At 30.3% G+C, this 15,701-nt stretch overlaps 2 protein-coding genes across 4 annotated transcripts; both read left to right on the forward strand.

Annotated features, from left to right (window-relative positions):
- Positions 1-3,525: 3,525 nt before the first annotated feature.
- LOC111282122 (very-long-chain aldehyde decarbonylase CER1-like) lies at positions 3,526-6,855 on the forward strand. 2 transcript variants are annotated; one of them, XM_089761379.1, is made up of 10 exons: positions 3,526-3,647; positions 3,774-3,994; positions 4,125-4,357; positions 4,494-4,713; positions 4,796-5,171; positions 5,253-5,360; positions 5,474-5,674; positions 5,795-5,887; positions 5,989-6,162; positions 6,314-6,855. In XM_089761379.1, exons 1-10 carry the CDS (start codon positions 3,588-3,590, stop codon positions 6,476-6,478), a joined length of 1,851 nt encoding a protein of 616 aa, XP_089617505.1. In that variant the 5' UTR covers positions 3,526-3,587; the 3' UTR covers positions 6,479-6,855. The 2 variants fall into 2 exon arrangements, with proteins under 2 accessions (XP_089617505.1, XP_089617504.1); XM_089761378.1 differs by having other exon boundaries at positions 5,980-6,162; positions 6,314-6,626.
- Positions 6,856-10,756: 3,901 nt separating this feature from the next.
- LOC111282088 (very-long-chain aldehyde decarbonylase CER1-like) lies at positions 10,757-13,940 on the forward strand. Of its 2 annotated transcripts, none has more exons than XM_022870029.2 (10): positions 10,757-10,898; positions 11,037-11,257; positions 11,344-11,576; positions 11,713-11,932; positions 12,015-12,390; positions 12,475-12,582; positions 12,696-12,896; positions 13,017-13,109; positions 13,211-13,384; positions 13,538-13,940. In XM_022870029.2, exons 1-10 carry the CDS (start codon positions 10,839-10,841, stop codon positions 13,700-13,702), a joined length of 1,851 nt encoding a protein of 616 aa, XP_022725764.2. In that variant the 5' UTR covers positions 10,757-10,838; the 3' UTR covers positions 13,703-13,940. The 2 variants fall into 2 exon arrangements, with proteins under 2 accessions (XP_022725764.2, XP_089617506.1); XM_089761380.1 differs by having other exon boundaries at positions 11,713-11,920.
- The last annotated feature ends 1,761 nt before the right edge of the window (positions 13,941-15,701 follow it).

A 15,701-nucleotide genomic window follows, 5' to 3' on the forward strand; every position in this document is an offset into this window, starting at 1 on the left:
CGAAAATATTTATCTTCTTATAATTAGTTAAAATTATTATAATACCTTCCTACAATAATTATAGAAATACTCCTCTTAATATAATTGACTAAAATTTGACACGTGAAATTTTTTAAAAATTTACTATAATACTTTTATTAAATTACTTATTAAATGTTAGATAACATTTATTAAAATAATTTTCATGAAAGTTATTATAATACCTTTCTTTTTATTTTATATGATTTTGACAAGTTTCCAAATTTATTATAATATGTTTTTACCATAATTATGAAAATACTATTTTTTTTCATAATTAGCTAAAATTTTATAATATTTTTCTATCATAATTACAGAAAATACCTTCTTACTATAATTGATCAAAATTATTATAATACCATCGTACTATAATTACAAAAATACATTTTTTTATCATATTTGATCAAATTTATTATAATACCCATCATTTACAAAAATATCACATCTTAACATAATTGACCAAAATTACTATAATGTCTCTTATGTCATAATTACGTAAATGTTTTTATGAGTGCTTCACATAAAGTTGACATGTGATATTTTATTTCGAAATTACTATAATACTCGTATTAAATTAAGTATTAAATTTTAATGTAATATAAAATTAATCACATATTAAATTGCTAAAATACTCTTGTCATTATTTTATATAATTTAACATGTGATATTTTATTAAAAATAATCAAAATTAAATGATCAAGTGAACTAAATAGTTATAATTTTTATTAAAATAAAAAATTAAATAATTTATATTTTACAATTAAAAATATTTAATTCTCAATGTAGTAGGAATCACACACTAGTATATATTGAGCTGAAGCATTTATTGTTAATAGAAAATGAACTTTAAAATTTACTGTTCACAAAATTTCTTATTCCTTGCTTGATAGCTGTCTTTTTAGAATATGAGAGGGATTTGAATTTTTTTTTAAAGTTATCGATGACATTTAATAAGAAAAAGATGGAGTTAGATGAAAAGACAGATGAGAAATTAAATAAGGAAATAGAAAAAAAGAAAAAAAATTGGAAGTTGAAACATAAAGGTACAATCATGCCAACAATTCACGTACATTGAAGCATAAGGGTAAACTATTTTAAAGTTATTGGTGAAGGTGTTGAATAAGTTGGGTGGTCTACGATGCAATTAGTACATTATGATTGTACTTGCATGATTTATTGTTAAATAATTCGATTGAATAAAGTATGATATATATATATATAATATGTATTTGTTTGTGTTGTATTGGACTAAAAGTTTTTAAATCTTTGATATACACGGCACAGTTTATTATGGGTTAATGCTAGTATATGTTAGGCTGTAACTGTTATGAATGGGCTTTTAATTTTTGAGTGTATTCATATAATTTTTTATATTTTTATGAAATTATATTTATTTCTTGATAATTTATAAAATAAAATTATATTAAATAAATTCTTATTAAATATTTAACTTATTGATGGATAATTAATCTAAGTAGTTTACAAATCATTTGATGTATGGATTATTTTTATTTATTTAAATTAGTGCATATAAAAACAAATTAATATTTTTTTTTCAAAATTATATGATTAAAATCTTTAACCTTATAATATATATAAATATAAATATAAATATATATACCCACACACATACAAATAATATTTTAATTATAAAACAAAATGTCAGACTAGTTATATGCAAAGATATAAGAAAAAACACGAGACTGCATCTATTATTTATAATGATTTCACACAAATTACGCTTAATCAACATCCTAATGAATTTGGTTCATTTTATTTTTCACAAGATAATTGGCACAATTAATTAGATAAATTTATAATGTAATTTGAGCAATAAAAAAATTTAATATCTAATTTATCAAAAATTTCTTTTAAAACTTCACTTGCTTTTGATATTGGATCAATCAACAAAACTTTACTTGTATATGTATTACTAAGCATTTGATAGATAATATGGAAGTGTTTTGTTTTTAATATTAAAATTTTAATTTTAATATCTTTATTTAGTAGATTTTGTTACTTTCTTTTTAGATATAGACATTTTATAGAATCACATAAATTATATGTTCTTATTTCGTTTTATTTTGATTATCTCTTAATGTGATTTTTAATAATAATAAATTAAAAAAAACAAATAAAATTCTAAAAAAGTATTAATATAAAATGTCTGGCCTAATTTGGTAAGAAAAATAATATCATATCTGACATGATATGACAAAAATTTAATAAATTATGTAACATGTTAGGTCATACGTTTAACCATGCCAGTGTAGCACGTTAAAAATTAATACTAAACTAACTTTATGCATTAACATATAAGTTAGTATTTAAATAGGATGTGCCAACTCATTTGACACCTCTAGATATCGATGACACTCAGGGAAAAAAAGGTGGAGTTGGATGAGAAGATAAATGAGAAATTAAATGAGAAAAGAGAAAAAAAGGAAAAATGATTGCAACATATTATTTAATTTTTTAAATTTAAAAATTTAATCCTTTTAAAATTATCCATTTAAATTTAATTTTTATATTATTTTAATTTAATAATTTTATATATTTTTTAAATATGTTAATATGTCATTTGACTTACTTATGTATCTATTAATTAAAATAACATAATATTTTAACTGAATTAAATTTATAAATATATTAACGTTATTAAATAATTTATAATATTTTTTAATTCACATAAAAAAAAATCCCAAAATCAAACTATCAAATCCATAAATCATTTTTACAAACCTTGAAATCAAATCGAAAATCCCTTACTCAAATCTCAAATGCCTTTCAAAATCCCTTTTATCTTCCGGGAACCCCAACCACAGAATCGGAATTTACTACCAAAATCTCGATATCTTCGCATTTTATCATAACTAGGGGATAACCTCACCGATAGCGGTGCCAAGAACCACCTACCCGAACCACCAGGACGTCACTATTTGATTTGATTTATTGCACGGCAATAATTGACTGTGCGCATCAAATAAAAGCCGATTGTCCAGCTGATCAGCTTCTGCAAATTTGCAGTTGGAAGTTTCTCTTAACTAGTATATGATATTTTGACTTAAAATTTCACTCATAATTTAAATAAATTTACTTGATTATGTATATTCATGTTTGATTTTTTTTTTTGCCAAAATTCATGTTTGATGTTTGATATTTTATTTCTCTTTCTCTAACAGTAAAGGATAAATTAGTAACACTATAGAGACGAAATACACATTTTGCTTAATATTAATTAGGATTATTATTTTATTCAGAGTAAATAAAATTAAGATGAATGACATCGTTACTCACTCTTTTTTAATTTAATTAATTATATTTCAAGGAGTCTTTTTTTTTTTAACTAGATTTCAAAGGGTTAATTTGCTGGCTTTTGTGTTTTTCTAGGTTTGAAAACTAATAATTTTCTCATTGAACATAAACATATCACCACCCCAACTACCTTGTAAGAAACTTTTCATAACGGGTTAATCGTGGTCTTAACTCTTTCAACTAACGAATTGCAACCAAGTAGCATATAAACCGTCGGAGTGTGGGGAAAATGAAGAAATAAGCGGCAGAGAAATATGGCTACTAATCCCGGAGTTCTCACTAACTGGCCATGGAAACCTCTTGGGAACTTCAAGGTACTGCTTTATTGATTGTTCATTGTTCTTCCTTCGCGTAATAATTGTAGTATGCTATATATATATATATATATGTATATGTTTAATACTCACTACTTGAACGCATTTGTTTGGATGGTGTGGTAGTATGTTATCTTGGCTCCATGGGTGGTTCACAGTACTTACTGTCTCGTGTGTAAAGGAGAAAAGGAGGACCTTTTCTACGTCCTCTTATTCCCATTTCTTCTCACAAGATTCCTTCACAATCAGATATGGGTTTCTTATTCTCGTTACAGAACTGCCAAAGGAAACAACAGGATCGTTGATAAGGGCATTGAGTTTGAGCAAGTTGACAGAGAAAGCAACTGGTTAATTACTCCTAATTATTAGCTTTATTGTTTGTCTTTTCAGTTTGAGCCCAATAATGATGGATAGTTTGGCACTTGTTACGCAAGATTGAGCCTAATAATGATGGATGGTTTGGCAATTGTTATGCAGGGATGACCAGATCATATTAAATGGACTTCTCTTCTACTTGGGGCATATGATAATACCAATAGCATCTCGCATGCCTATATGGAGATCAGATGGAGCTATTATCACAATTCTACTCCATGTTGGCCCAGTGGAGTTCCTCTATTATTGGCTTCACAGGGCGCTGCACCATCACTACCTCTACTCTCGCTATCACTCCCATCACCATTCTTCCATTGCCACCGAGCCCATTACCTGTGAGCTCGCACCACCCAAATGGCATTTAGTATTCTTTAAAAGAATAATGATAATCAACTATATATACGTACTTTCATATAATTTATTAATTCAAATGTTACACCAATGAATTACTACATACGGTTCTTTTGGCAGCGGTCATTCACCCATTTGCAGAAGAAGTTGCATACTTCTTGCTCTTTGCAATCCCTATATTGACAATGGCATTTACGGGCACTGCTTCCATTGTGGCGGGAGCCGTTTACTTAACTTACATTGATCTAATGAACAATATGGGACACTGCAACTTCGAACTGGTTCCAAACTGGGTTTTCTCTATCTTCCCTCCTCTCAAGTATCTCATGTATACCCCCTCGTAAGTTACGTTTCCGTTGATGAATTTCTCTGAGCATTACATACCCATTACCATACTTAAATACTTAGCCTGGATATGGCAGATATCACTCTTTGCATCATACTCAATTTCGGACCAATTACTCGCTGTTCATGCCGATTTACGATTACATTTACGGCACAGTGGACAAGTCCTCAGATGCTTTATACGAGTCTTCGCTCAAAAGGCACGAAGAGTCACCGGACATCGTATATTTGACGCATTTAACTACGACAAACTCCATCTATCATTTGCGCCTTGGCTTTGCTTCCTTAGCTTCTAAGCCATTCGCTTCAAAGTGGTATTTGATGGCGATGTGGCCTGTGACATGTTGGTCTGTGGTCTTCACTTGGATTTATGGTCGTACATTTATTTCAGAGAGGAATGCGTTGGATAAGCTCAAACTGCAATCTTGGGTGGTACCAAGATACACTATGCATGTAATAAAAGCATATTTCTCATCTCTTTTTCCTCTGTAATATTTTTTTCTTTTAGATTTGATTTACATGAACGTGTCGCAGTACCTTTTGGGGAAGCAAAAAGAAGTTGTCAATAACTTAATTGAAGAAGCTATACTTGAAGCCGATAAGAAGGGAGCCAAGGTGCTGAGCTTAGGCCTTCTGAATCAGGCAATAAGTTTATACCCGGCCTAGCTTTTAATTTCAACACTCCTTAATTATTTCAAAGTTATTTCAAAAAACTTATTTTCATAGTCCTTTGAAATTAATGTCAATTATTACAGAATGAAGATCTTAATGGGAATGGAGAGCTCTATATCCAAAGGCACCCTAAGCTTAAAATCAAGCTTGTGGATGGAAGCAGTTTAGCAGCGGCTGTTGTGGTGAACAGTATTCCCGAAGGAACAAACCAAGTACTCCTCGGGGGCAAGGTTTCTAAGGTTTCTTATGCCATAGCCCTTGCTTTATGCCAAAAAGGTGTCCAGGTATTGAAATTTAAAAGGTCAAAATTAGTTAATATTCAAGAATCAAGGTTCCTCTGAAACGGACATGACATGATGGATAGGATGGAACATCGTAATACAAAGTACAATTTTGATGAACAGGTGGCCACAACAAAAGAGGATAAATACAAGCAGTTTGAGCAGAGTGACAGGTTTGGAAATAACTTGGTTCTTCCAGATAACTATGATCAAAAGGTAAATTTTGTTTGTAAGAATATGATTAGTGAGAATTTGTAATTAAGACTAGTTAACCTGCTATTAAAACAAAAATAAAAATGGGTAATTAGCATTTGCAGATATGGGTGGTGGGGGAGGGATTCACCGAAAGAGAACAGTTGAAGGCAAAAAAAGGGACATTATTTATTCCCTTCTCACAATTCCAACCAAAGAAAGTGCGCAAAGACTGCTACTACCACACTACTCCCGCCATGGTGGCTCCTAAATCTCTGGAGAACTTGCATTCTTGCGAGGTCAGTATAGAGATCTTCCTAATTTCCTGACCATTCTTTCCATCTTTGGCAACTGGATATGTGCATGCATATCAAAATATGTCGCTTAAGTTGCCAGTTTTTACTATTTTTTCTCTTAATTATTGAAGATATGTATCTGAATATGACACAGAATTGGTTGCCAAGAAGAGTGATGAGTGCATGGCGGGTGGCTGGGATCATTCATGGTCTGGAAGGATGGAACGTTCATGAGTGCGGTCAAACCATGTTTAGCATGGATAAAGTTTGGAAAGCCAGTCTGGAGCATGGGTTTCGTCCTTTGCCGATCTCCATTTAATCAAAGGACTGGTCTTGTCTCACTACAATACAAGCAAATGCCCATGTTATGTTCATAAAAATAAATTGTAGTAAACTTAATTATGTACGTGGAAGAATTGAACTGGGTCAATCGTACTTGTATTATGAAATTGAGATGCCGCACCCACTTTCACACCTGGACAAGAATAGGTAATCAAGAACCAACCATAGTGTTTTTTGACCAAATTGAGACGAAAAGCGTGAGAATTGAATGAATTTAGACATTATACAAGAGATAAGGAAATGCTAAACATTCCTGCTTTCCCTTCTTTGAAACATGAAAAGACATAGAAACCTTTGACCGTCAAGAAACCGTTCCAAACAAGAACAGGAAAAAAATTAAAACTCATGCTGCTTAAAAACGATAAAAAACAGAAAAATCTTTTTAATAAAAACAAGTAATAAGTTGTAAAACAAAAATAGCAGTTCCTGAATCCGAATTCAGACATCTGACCAGAAAACTTGGTTGTAATGATATCTGAATCTAACTAAAAAATGAGATAGGAGAACATAAGTTATATGGTTAGTACCAGAACAGCCTATCTGAATTCTGAAACAGTGAACACGCACAACTCTACCAAAAAATTGACAGGCTAGAGTTAATTTTTCACTTAAAGCACTTGGCATCCAACAAAGGCTCTCTCCCGAAAGGTTCACAGTCTTCAATCATAACTTAACGCAAATTAAGTACAATTTTGATGATGAACAGGTTGCCACAATGAATGAGTTTTTGGAGTCTAATCTCTGAAGGAATCCTCCTACCTTCTACATGCATATAAGAGTAAGTTTATGGAATTTGAATGTGAGGTTAAAAAATAGATTGTAGAATGTAATTTTGGGGGGCAAATGAAAACTATATGAAAATTTTGAAGAATTACTATAAGGATAAATATGCCTAAGTTTAGATAGAACTAGGTATGAACTATGATTAGATATCAATGCTTACCTACACAACTTGTTGCATTTTACATTAAAAAAAAAAAAGACAAGAAAAATCGCAGCAAAAGCAAACTAAAATCACATTTTACATAGAAAATCATTGGATAAATTCCATCAAAGTCCTCTAGTTTTGAATATAATATTTTAGCATAAGTCTATTAGTTTGAAAAATAGACAATCCACCCCAATCAGTCAGACAATTACAAAACTACCCATCAAACCTAAACCTTTTTATATTTTTATATATTAATCTTTATTTTATATATCTATTGAATATATAATAACAAAATTATTTGTTTTAAACATTACAACTTTTTAAATTAGGTTTACTTCTTATAAATGATTTTTAATTTAAAATGAATAAGATTATTATCACTATATTTTCACAAACTATATAGATTTAAGTTTAAAAAATATGCGAGTATTATAATAACTAAAACCGAATTGATAAATATTCAGTTATGATTATTTTCTTTTTTTTTTAACCAACCTTTTTTCATATCATATCCTTCATGTTCTTTTATTTTTTTAAATTGTTACATGCAAAAAATAATATTATACACTTAATATATTTATTTTTTATACATATAAGTTATTTTTTTTATGTTGTATCTAAATTTTTTTATTATAGATTTGATATATTTTAGAAAAATAAAAAATTATTATTATTAAATATTACTCTATATGAGTATTTGAAAATACTTATTTTTTAAGGATAAAATGATTTTAAAAAATTATTTTTGATATGAAAGAATTTAATTGTCCTGTAAAATTAAAATTTTGGGACGAATTGTCTATTGTTTAAACTAACAGACTTATATTTAATTATATTAAAAACTCAAGGATCTTAATGGCATTTACCCAAAATCATTGGGCAGATTTTTCTTTTTTTTTTCCTTTCTTTGACAAGCAACTAGATATCCATAGCCCCATCGAAGCTGAGAGATAGCCCAAGCATGGCACGTCCAAATATGGGCTTAATATCCAAGCACTTGTACAGAGTTTGTTCAACTCAAAACGGTGAGCTTCACACGGGAGTTTAAAGCCCTCGATGGTGGCCCATGTCAAGCCTTGGTCCAAGATATGGAATTTTCCAACCACATTTGTATTGGTGATGTTCATGCTTACTAATAAAAGTAAGGAACACTTGTTATGGGCCATTTGGACCACCGGTTAGCTACACTATGGTGTGGTTGCAAGTCTCAATCGGATTGATGCATTGATTGGATCTCTTTTTCACCTTTAGAGCTATAATTTAGAGACAAAAAGTGTATATTACTTATCCTTTTTCTTTTTCATTTTTTATTTAACAAATTTTAAATAAATTCTTAGACTTACTATAATAAATAATTTTTATAATTATATAAATAAAATATCTAGAAGTTGAATAAATACATAAATAAACAATAAATTCTATAATAAACTAAATTATTAATAAATAAATAAAAATAAATATCTTTATAATTAATATGAATTAACACAAATAGATAACTACATAAATAATAAATAATTTAAAACTTCTATTACATACAGATTTTAGCTTATAATTCTTAATAATAATTTTTTTTTATTATACTTCATTTCATCACTATCATTATATTTATATTTAAATATATATTTTATTATTACAATATTTAATCTCACTATTATCTTATAATCTTATCAAAATCAATTTTACTTGTCATCTACGTATATCCTTAAACATGTGTGAAACTTTAATGTGTTTTTCATGTTTTTATGTTTTATGCATGCTTGGATAGAAATCCAATTAAATACATATATGACCCCTGCAAACTATAATGCGATGAGAGAAAAATCTTCATTGGGTTGAGGTATCCAACTTTAATAGAAAATGAAGTACAAAATTGACAATTCATAAAACTTTTTAAAGTTATTGGCAGCGTTTGACAACAAAAAGGTAGGAGATGGATGAAAGGACAGATGAGAAATTAAATGAGGAAACAGAAAGAGTGAAAAAAAAAATTGAATGTTGAGACATAAAAGTACAATTAATTAAAAAATTCATATACATTGAACCATAAGGGTCAATTTTTTTTTAGGTTATTGATGACATTAAATGAAAAAAGGACGGAGTTAGATGGGAAGACAAATGAGAAATTAAATGAGGAAAGAGGGTTAAATTATGTCAAAAATTATTTTTTAAAAATTAAAATTAAAATTTTCTATTATTTTTTAAATTTAATCTTTATATCGTTTTAATTTAATTTTAATTTTATTTAATTTTATAATTAAATATATTAATATATCTTTGGATTTGCTTACATATCCGTTGATTAAAATAACATAATTCTTTGACTAAATAAATTTTATAAAAATATTTACGTGGATTAAATGATAGTAGTGTTTTTTAATAAACATTAAATTATATTTTTTAATTTTCTTTTTAAAAGCTTAATAATTGATTTTAATTTTAAAAAAAGCAAACTAATCCAAAACTAAAAGAACAAATCTTAAAAAAAAAAAAAATCCTAATACCAAACTACCAAATCCCTAAATGTTTTTTGCAAACCCTAAAGTCAAATCTAAAATGCCTTTCAAAATCACTTTTGTCTTCCAGGAACCCAACGACAGGATCGGAATTTACTGCCACATTCTCGATATCTTCGCATTTAATGAAAAATAGGGGATAACTTTACCGATAGTGGCGCCAAGAACCACGTACCTGAACCACCAGGACGTCACTATTTGATTTGATTTATTGCACTGCAATAATCGACTGTCAGTATCAAATTAACGCTAATTCTCCATATTGCCTTTATTAATCGAACTTGGGACATCCAAATTTGTCTAGGTTCGATGTATCAGCTTCTGCAAATTTAGTTGGAAGTTTCTCTTAACTAGTGTATGATATTTTGACTTAAAATTTCACTAATAATTTAAATAAACATACTTGATTATGTATATTCATGTTCGTTTTTTTCTTTTTTTTTTTTGTAAAAATTCATGTTTGATGTTTGATATTTTATTTCTCTTTCTCTAACAGTAAAACATAAAATAGTAATACCACATAGAAAGAAACGAAAGTATACATTTTGCTTAATATTAATTAGGATAATTATTTTACTCAGAGCAAATTAAATTAAGATGAATGATATCTTTCCTCATTCTTTTTTATTTAATTAATTATATTTCAAGGAGTTTTTTTTTTTTTTTTAACAAGATTTCAAAGGGTTAATTTGCTGGCTTTTGTCTTTTTCTAGGTTTGAAAACTAATAATTTTCTCATTGAACATAAACATATCCCCACCCCAACCCAACTTGTGAGAAACTTTTCATAACGCGTTAATTGTGGTCCTAACTCTTTCAACTAACGAATTGCCACCAAGTAGCATATAAACCGTCGGAGTGTGGGGAAAATGAAGAAATAAGCGGCAGAGAAATATGGCTACTAATCCCGGAGTTCTCACTAACTGGCCATGGAAACCTCTTGGGAACTTCAAGGTACTGCTTTATTGAGTGTTCATTGTTCTTCCTTCGGGTAATAATTGTAGTATGCTATATATATGTATATGTATATATATATATATGTATACGTATAATACTCACTGCTTGAACGTATTTGTTTGGATGGTGTGGTAGTATGTTATCTTGGCTCCATGGGTGGTTCACAGTACTTACTGTCTCGTGTGTAAAGGAGAAAAGGAGGACCTTTTCTACGTCCTCTTATTCCCATTTCTTCTCACAAGATTCCTTCACAATCAGATATGGGTTTCTTATTCTCGTTACAGAACTGCCAAAGGAAACAACAGGATCGTTGATAAGGGCATTGAGTTTGAGCAAGTTGACAGAGAAAGCAACTGGTTAATTACTCCTAATTATTAGCTTTATTGTTTCTCTTTTCAGTTTGAGCCCAAATATGATGGATGGTTTGGCACTTGTTATGCAGGGATGACCAAATCATATTAAATGGACTTCTCTTCTACTTGGGGCATATGATAATACCAATAGTATCTCGCATGCCTATATGGAGATCAGATGGAGCTATTATCACAATTCTACTCCATGTTGGCCCAGTGGAGTTCCTCTATTATTGGCTTCATAGGGCGCTGCACCACCATTACCTCTACTCTCGCTATCACTCCCATCACCATTCTTCCATTGCCACCGAGCCCATTACCTGTGAGCTAGCACCACCGAAATGGCATTTAGCATTCTTTAAAAGAATAATGATAATCAACTATATATACGTATTCTCATATAATTTATTAATTCGAATGTTACACAAATGAGTTACTACATATGGTTCTTTTGGCAGCGGTCATTCACCCATTTGCAGAAGAAGTTGCATACTTCTTGCTCTTTGCAATCCCTATATTGACAATGGCATTTACGGGCACTGCTTCCATTGTAGCAGGAGCCGTTTACTTAACTTACATTGATCTAATGAACAATATGGGACACTGCAACTTCGAACTGGTTCCAAACTGGGTTTTCTCTATCTTCCCTCCTCTCAAGTATCTCATGTATACCCCCTCGTAAGTTAATTTTCTGTTGATGAATTTCTCTGAGCATTACGTACCCATTACCATACTTAAATACTTAACCTGGATATGGCAGATATCACTCTTTGCATCATACTCAATTTCGGACCAATTACTCGCTGTTCATGCCGGTTTACGATTACATTTACGGTACAGTGGACAAGTCCTCAGATGCTTTATACGAGTCTTCGCTCAAAAGGCACGAAGAGTCACCGGACATCGTATATTTGACGCATTTAACTACGACAAACTCCATCTATCATTTGCGCCTTGGCTTTGCTTCCTTAGCTTCTAAGCCATTCGCTTCAAAGTGGTATTTGATGGCGATGTGGCCTGTGACATGTTGGTCTGTGGTCTTCACTTGGATTTATGGCCGTACATTTATTTTAGAGAGGAATGCCTTGGATAAGCTCAAACTGCAATCTTGGGTGGTACCAAGATACACTATGCATGTAATAAAAGCATATTTCTCATCTCTTTTTCCTCTGTAATATATTTTTTTTCTTTTAGATTTGATTTAAATGAACGTGTCGCAGTACCTTTTGGGGAAGCAAAAAGAAGTTGTCAATAACTTAATTGAAGAAGCTATAATTGACGCCGATAAGAAGGGAGCCAAGGTGCTGAGCTTAGGCCTTCTGAACCAGGCAATAAGTTTATACCCAGCCTAGCTTTTAATTTCATCACTCCTTAATTATTTCAAAGCTATTTAAAAAAACTTATTTTCACAATCCTTTGAAATTAATGTCAATTAATGCAGAATGAAGATCTTAATGGGAATGGAGAGCTCTATATCCAAAGGCACCCTAAGCTTAAAATCAAGCTTGTGGATGGAAGCAGTTTAGCAGCGGCTGTTGTAGTGAATAGCATTCCCGAAGGAACAAACCAAGTACTCCTCGGGGGCAAGTTTTCTAAGGTTTCTTATGCCATTGCCCTTGCTTTATGCCAAAAAGGTGTCCAGGTATTGAAATTTAAAAGGTCAAAATTAGTTAATATTCAAGAATCAAGGTTCCTCTGAAACGGACATGACATGATGGATAGGATGGAACATCGTAATACAAAGTACAATTTTGATGAACAGGTGGCCATAACAAAAGAGGATAAATACAAGCAGTTCGAGCAGAATGACAGGTTTGGAAATAACTTGGTTCTTCCAGATAACTATGATCAAAAGGTAAATTTTGTTTGTAAAAATGTGACTAGTGATAATTTGTAATTAAGACTAATTAATCTGTTATTAAAACAAAAATAAAAACGGGCAATTGGAATTTGCAGATATGGGTGGTGGGGGATGGATTCACCGAAAGAGAACAGTTGAAGGCAAAAAAAGGGACATTATTTATTCCCTTTTCACAATTCCCACCAAAGAAAGTGCGCAAAGACTGCTGCTACCATGCTACTCCTGCCATGGAGGCTCCTAAATCTCTTGAGAACTTGCATTCTTGCGAGGTAAGTATAGAGACCTTCCTAATTTTCTAACCATGTTTTTCATCTTTGGCAACTTGATATGTGCATGCATATCAAAATATGTGGCTTAAGTTGCCAGTTTTTACTATTTTTTTTCTCTTAATTATTGAAGATATGTGTATAAATATGATACAGAATTGGTTGCCAAGAAGAGTGATGAGTGCATGGCGGGTGGCTGGGATCATTCATGGTCTGGAAGGATGGAACGTTCATGAGTGCGGTCAAAACATGTTTAGCATGGATAAAGTTTGGAAGGCCAGTCTGGAGCATGGGTTTCGTCCTTTGCCGATCTCCATTTAATCAAAGGACTGGCCTTGTCTCACTACAATACAAGCAAATACCCATGTTATGTTCATAAAAATAAATTGTAGTGAACTTAATTATGTACGTGGAAGAATTGAACTGGGTCAATCGTACTTGTATTATGAAATTGAGATGCCGCACCCACTTTCACACCTGGACAAGAATAGGTAATCAAGAACCAACCATAGTGTTTTTCGACCAAATTGAGAAATGAATGAATTTAGACATTATACAAGAGATAAGGAATTGCTAAACATTCCTGCTTTCCCTTCTTTGAAACATGAAAAGACATAGAAACCTTTGACCGTCAAGAAACCGTTCCAAACAAGAACAGGAAAAAAATTAAAACTCATGCTGCTTAAAAACGATAAAAAACAGAAAAATCTCTTTAATAAAAACAAGTAATAAGTTGTAAAACAAAAATAGCAGTTCCTGAATCCGAATTCAGACATCTGACCAGAAAACTTGGTTGTAATGATATCTGAATCTAACTAAAAAATAAGATAGGAGAACATAAGTTATATGGTTACTACCAGAACAGCCTATCTGAATTCTGAAACAATGAACACGCACAACTCTACCAAAAAACTGACAGGCTAGAGTTAATTTTTCACTTAAAGCACTTGGCATCCAACAAAGGCTCTCTCCCGAAAGGTTCACAGTCTTCAATCATAACTTAACGCATATTAAGTACAATTTTGATGATGAACAGGTTGCCACCATAAATGAGTTTTTGGAGTCCATTCTCTAAAGGAATCCTCCTACCTTTTACATGCATATAAGAGTAAGTTTATGGAATTTGAATGTGAGGTTAAAAAATAGATTGTAGAATGTAATTTTGGGGGGCAAATAAAAACTATATGAAAATTTTGAAGAATTACTATAAGGATAGATATGCCTAAGTTTAGATAGAACTAGGTATGAACTATAGTTAGATATCAATGCTTACCTACACAACTTGTTGCATTTTACATTAAAAAAAAAAAGAAAGGACAAGAAAAATGGCTGCAAAAGCAAACTAAAATCACATTTTACATAGAAAATAATTGGATAAATTCCATCAAAGTCCTTTAGTTTTGGATATAATATTTTAACATAAGTCTATTAGTTTGAAAAATAGACAATCCACCCCAATCTATCAAACAATTACAAAACTACCCATCAAACCTAAACCTGTAATATTTTTATATATTAATCTTTATTTTTATATATCTATTGAATATATAATAACAAAATTATTTGTATTAAACATTACAACTTTTTAAATTAGGTTTACTTCTTATAAATGATTTTTAATTTAAAATGAATAAGATTATTATCACTATATTTTCACAAACTATATAGATTTAAGTTTAAAAAATATGCGAGTATTATAATAGCTAAAACCGAATTGATAAATATTCAGTTATGATTATTTTCTTTTTTTTTTTCAACCAACCTTTTTTCATATCATATCCTTCATGTTCTTTTATTTTTTTTAAATTGTTACATGCAAAAAATAATATTATCCACTTAATATATTTATTTTTTATACATATAAGTTATTTTTATATGTTGTATCTAAATTTTTTTATTATAGATTTGATATATTTTAGAAAAATAAAAAATTATTATTATTAAATATTACTCTATATGAGTATTTGAAAATACTTATTTTTTAAGGATAAAATGGATTTTAAAAAAGATTTTTGATATGAAAGAATTTAATTGTCCTGTAAAATTAAAAATTTGGGACGAATTGTCTTTTTTAAACTAACAGACTTATATTTAATTATATTAAAAGCTCAAGGATCTTAATGGAATTTATCCAAAATCATTTGGCAGATTTTTCTTTTTTTTTTTTCCTTTCTTTGACAAGCAACTAGATATCCATGGCCCCATCGAAGCTGAGTGATAGCCCAAGCATGGCACGTTGAAATATGGGCTTAATATCCAAGCATTTGTACAGAATTTGTTCAACTCAAAACGGTGAGCTTCACAAGGGACTTTGAAGCCC

This window comes from Durio zibethinus, chromosome 5 (assembly GCF_047325235.1).
Source record: "Durio zibethinus cultivar Kanyao isolate XHJ-2024 chromosome 5, ASM4732523v1, whole genome shotgun sequence".
Taxonomy (NCBI): domain Eukaryota; kingdom Viridiplantae; phylum Streptophyta; class Magnoliopsida; order Malvales; family Malvaceae; genus Durio; species Durio zibethinus.

Excerpts from the sequence above, each read along its gene's own strand:
- LOC111282122 (XM_089761378.1), top strand. The coding sequence starts at position 3,588 with ATGGCTACTAATCCCGGAGTTCTCACTAACTGGCCATGGAAACCTCTT. Across the intron at positions 3,648-3,773 it reads AACCTCTTGGGAACTTCAAG|TATGTTATCTTGGCTCCATG; the intron begins GTACTGCTTTAT and ends ATGGTGTGGTAG. Across the intron at positions 4,358-4,493 it reads TGCCACCGAGCCCATTACCT|CGGTCATTCACCCATTTGCA; the intron begins GTGAGCTCGCAC and ends TTCTTTTGGCAG.
- LOC111282088 (XM_022870029.2), top strand. The coding sequence starts at position 10,839 with ATGGCTACTAATCCCGGAGTTCTCACTAACTGGCCATGGAAACCTCTT. Across the intron at positions 12,391-12,474 it reads TACCAAGATACACTATGCAT|TACCTTTTGGGGAAGCAAAA; the intron begins GTAATAAAAGCA and ends AACGTGTCGCAG. Across the intron at positions 12,583-12,695 it reads GCTTAGGCCTTCTGAACCAG|AATGAAGATCTTAATGGGAA; the intron begins GCAATAAGTTTA and ends CAATTAATGCAG.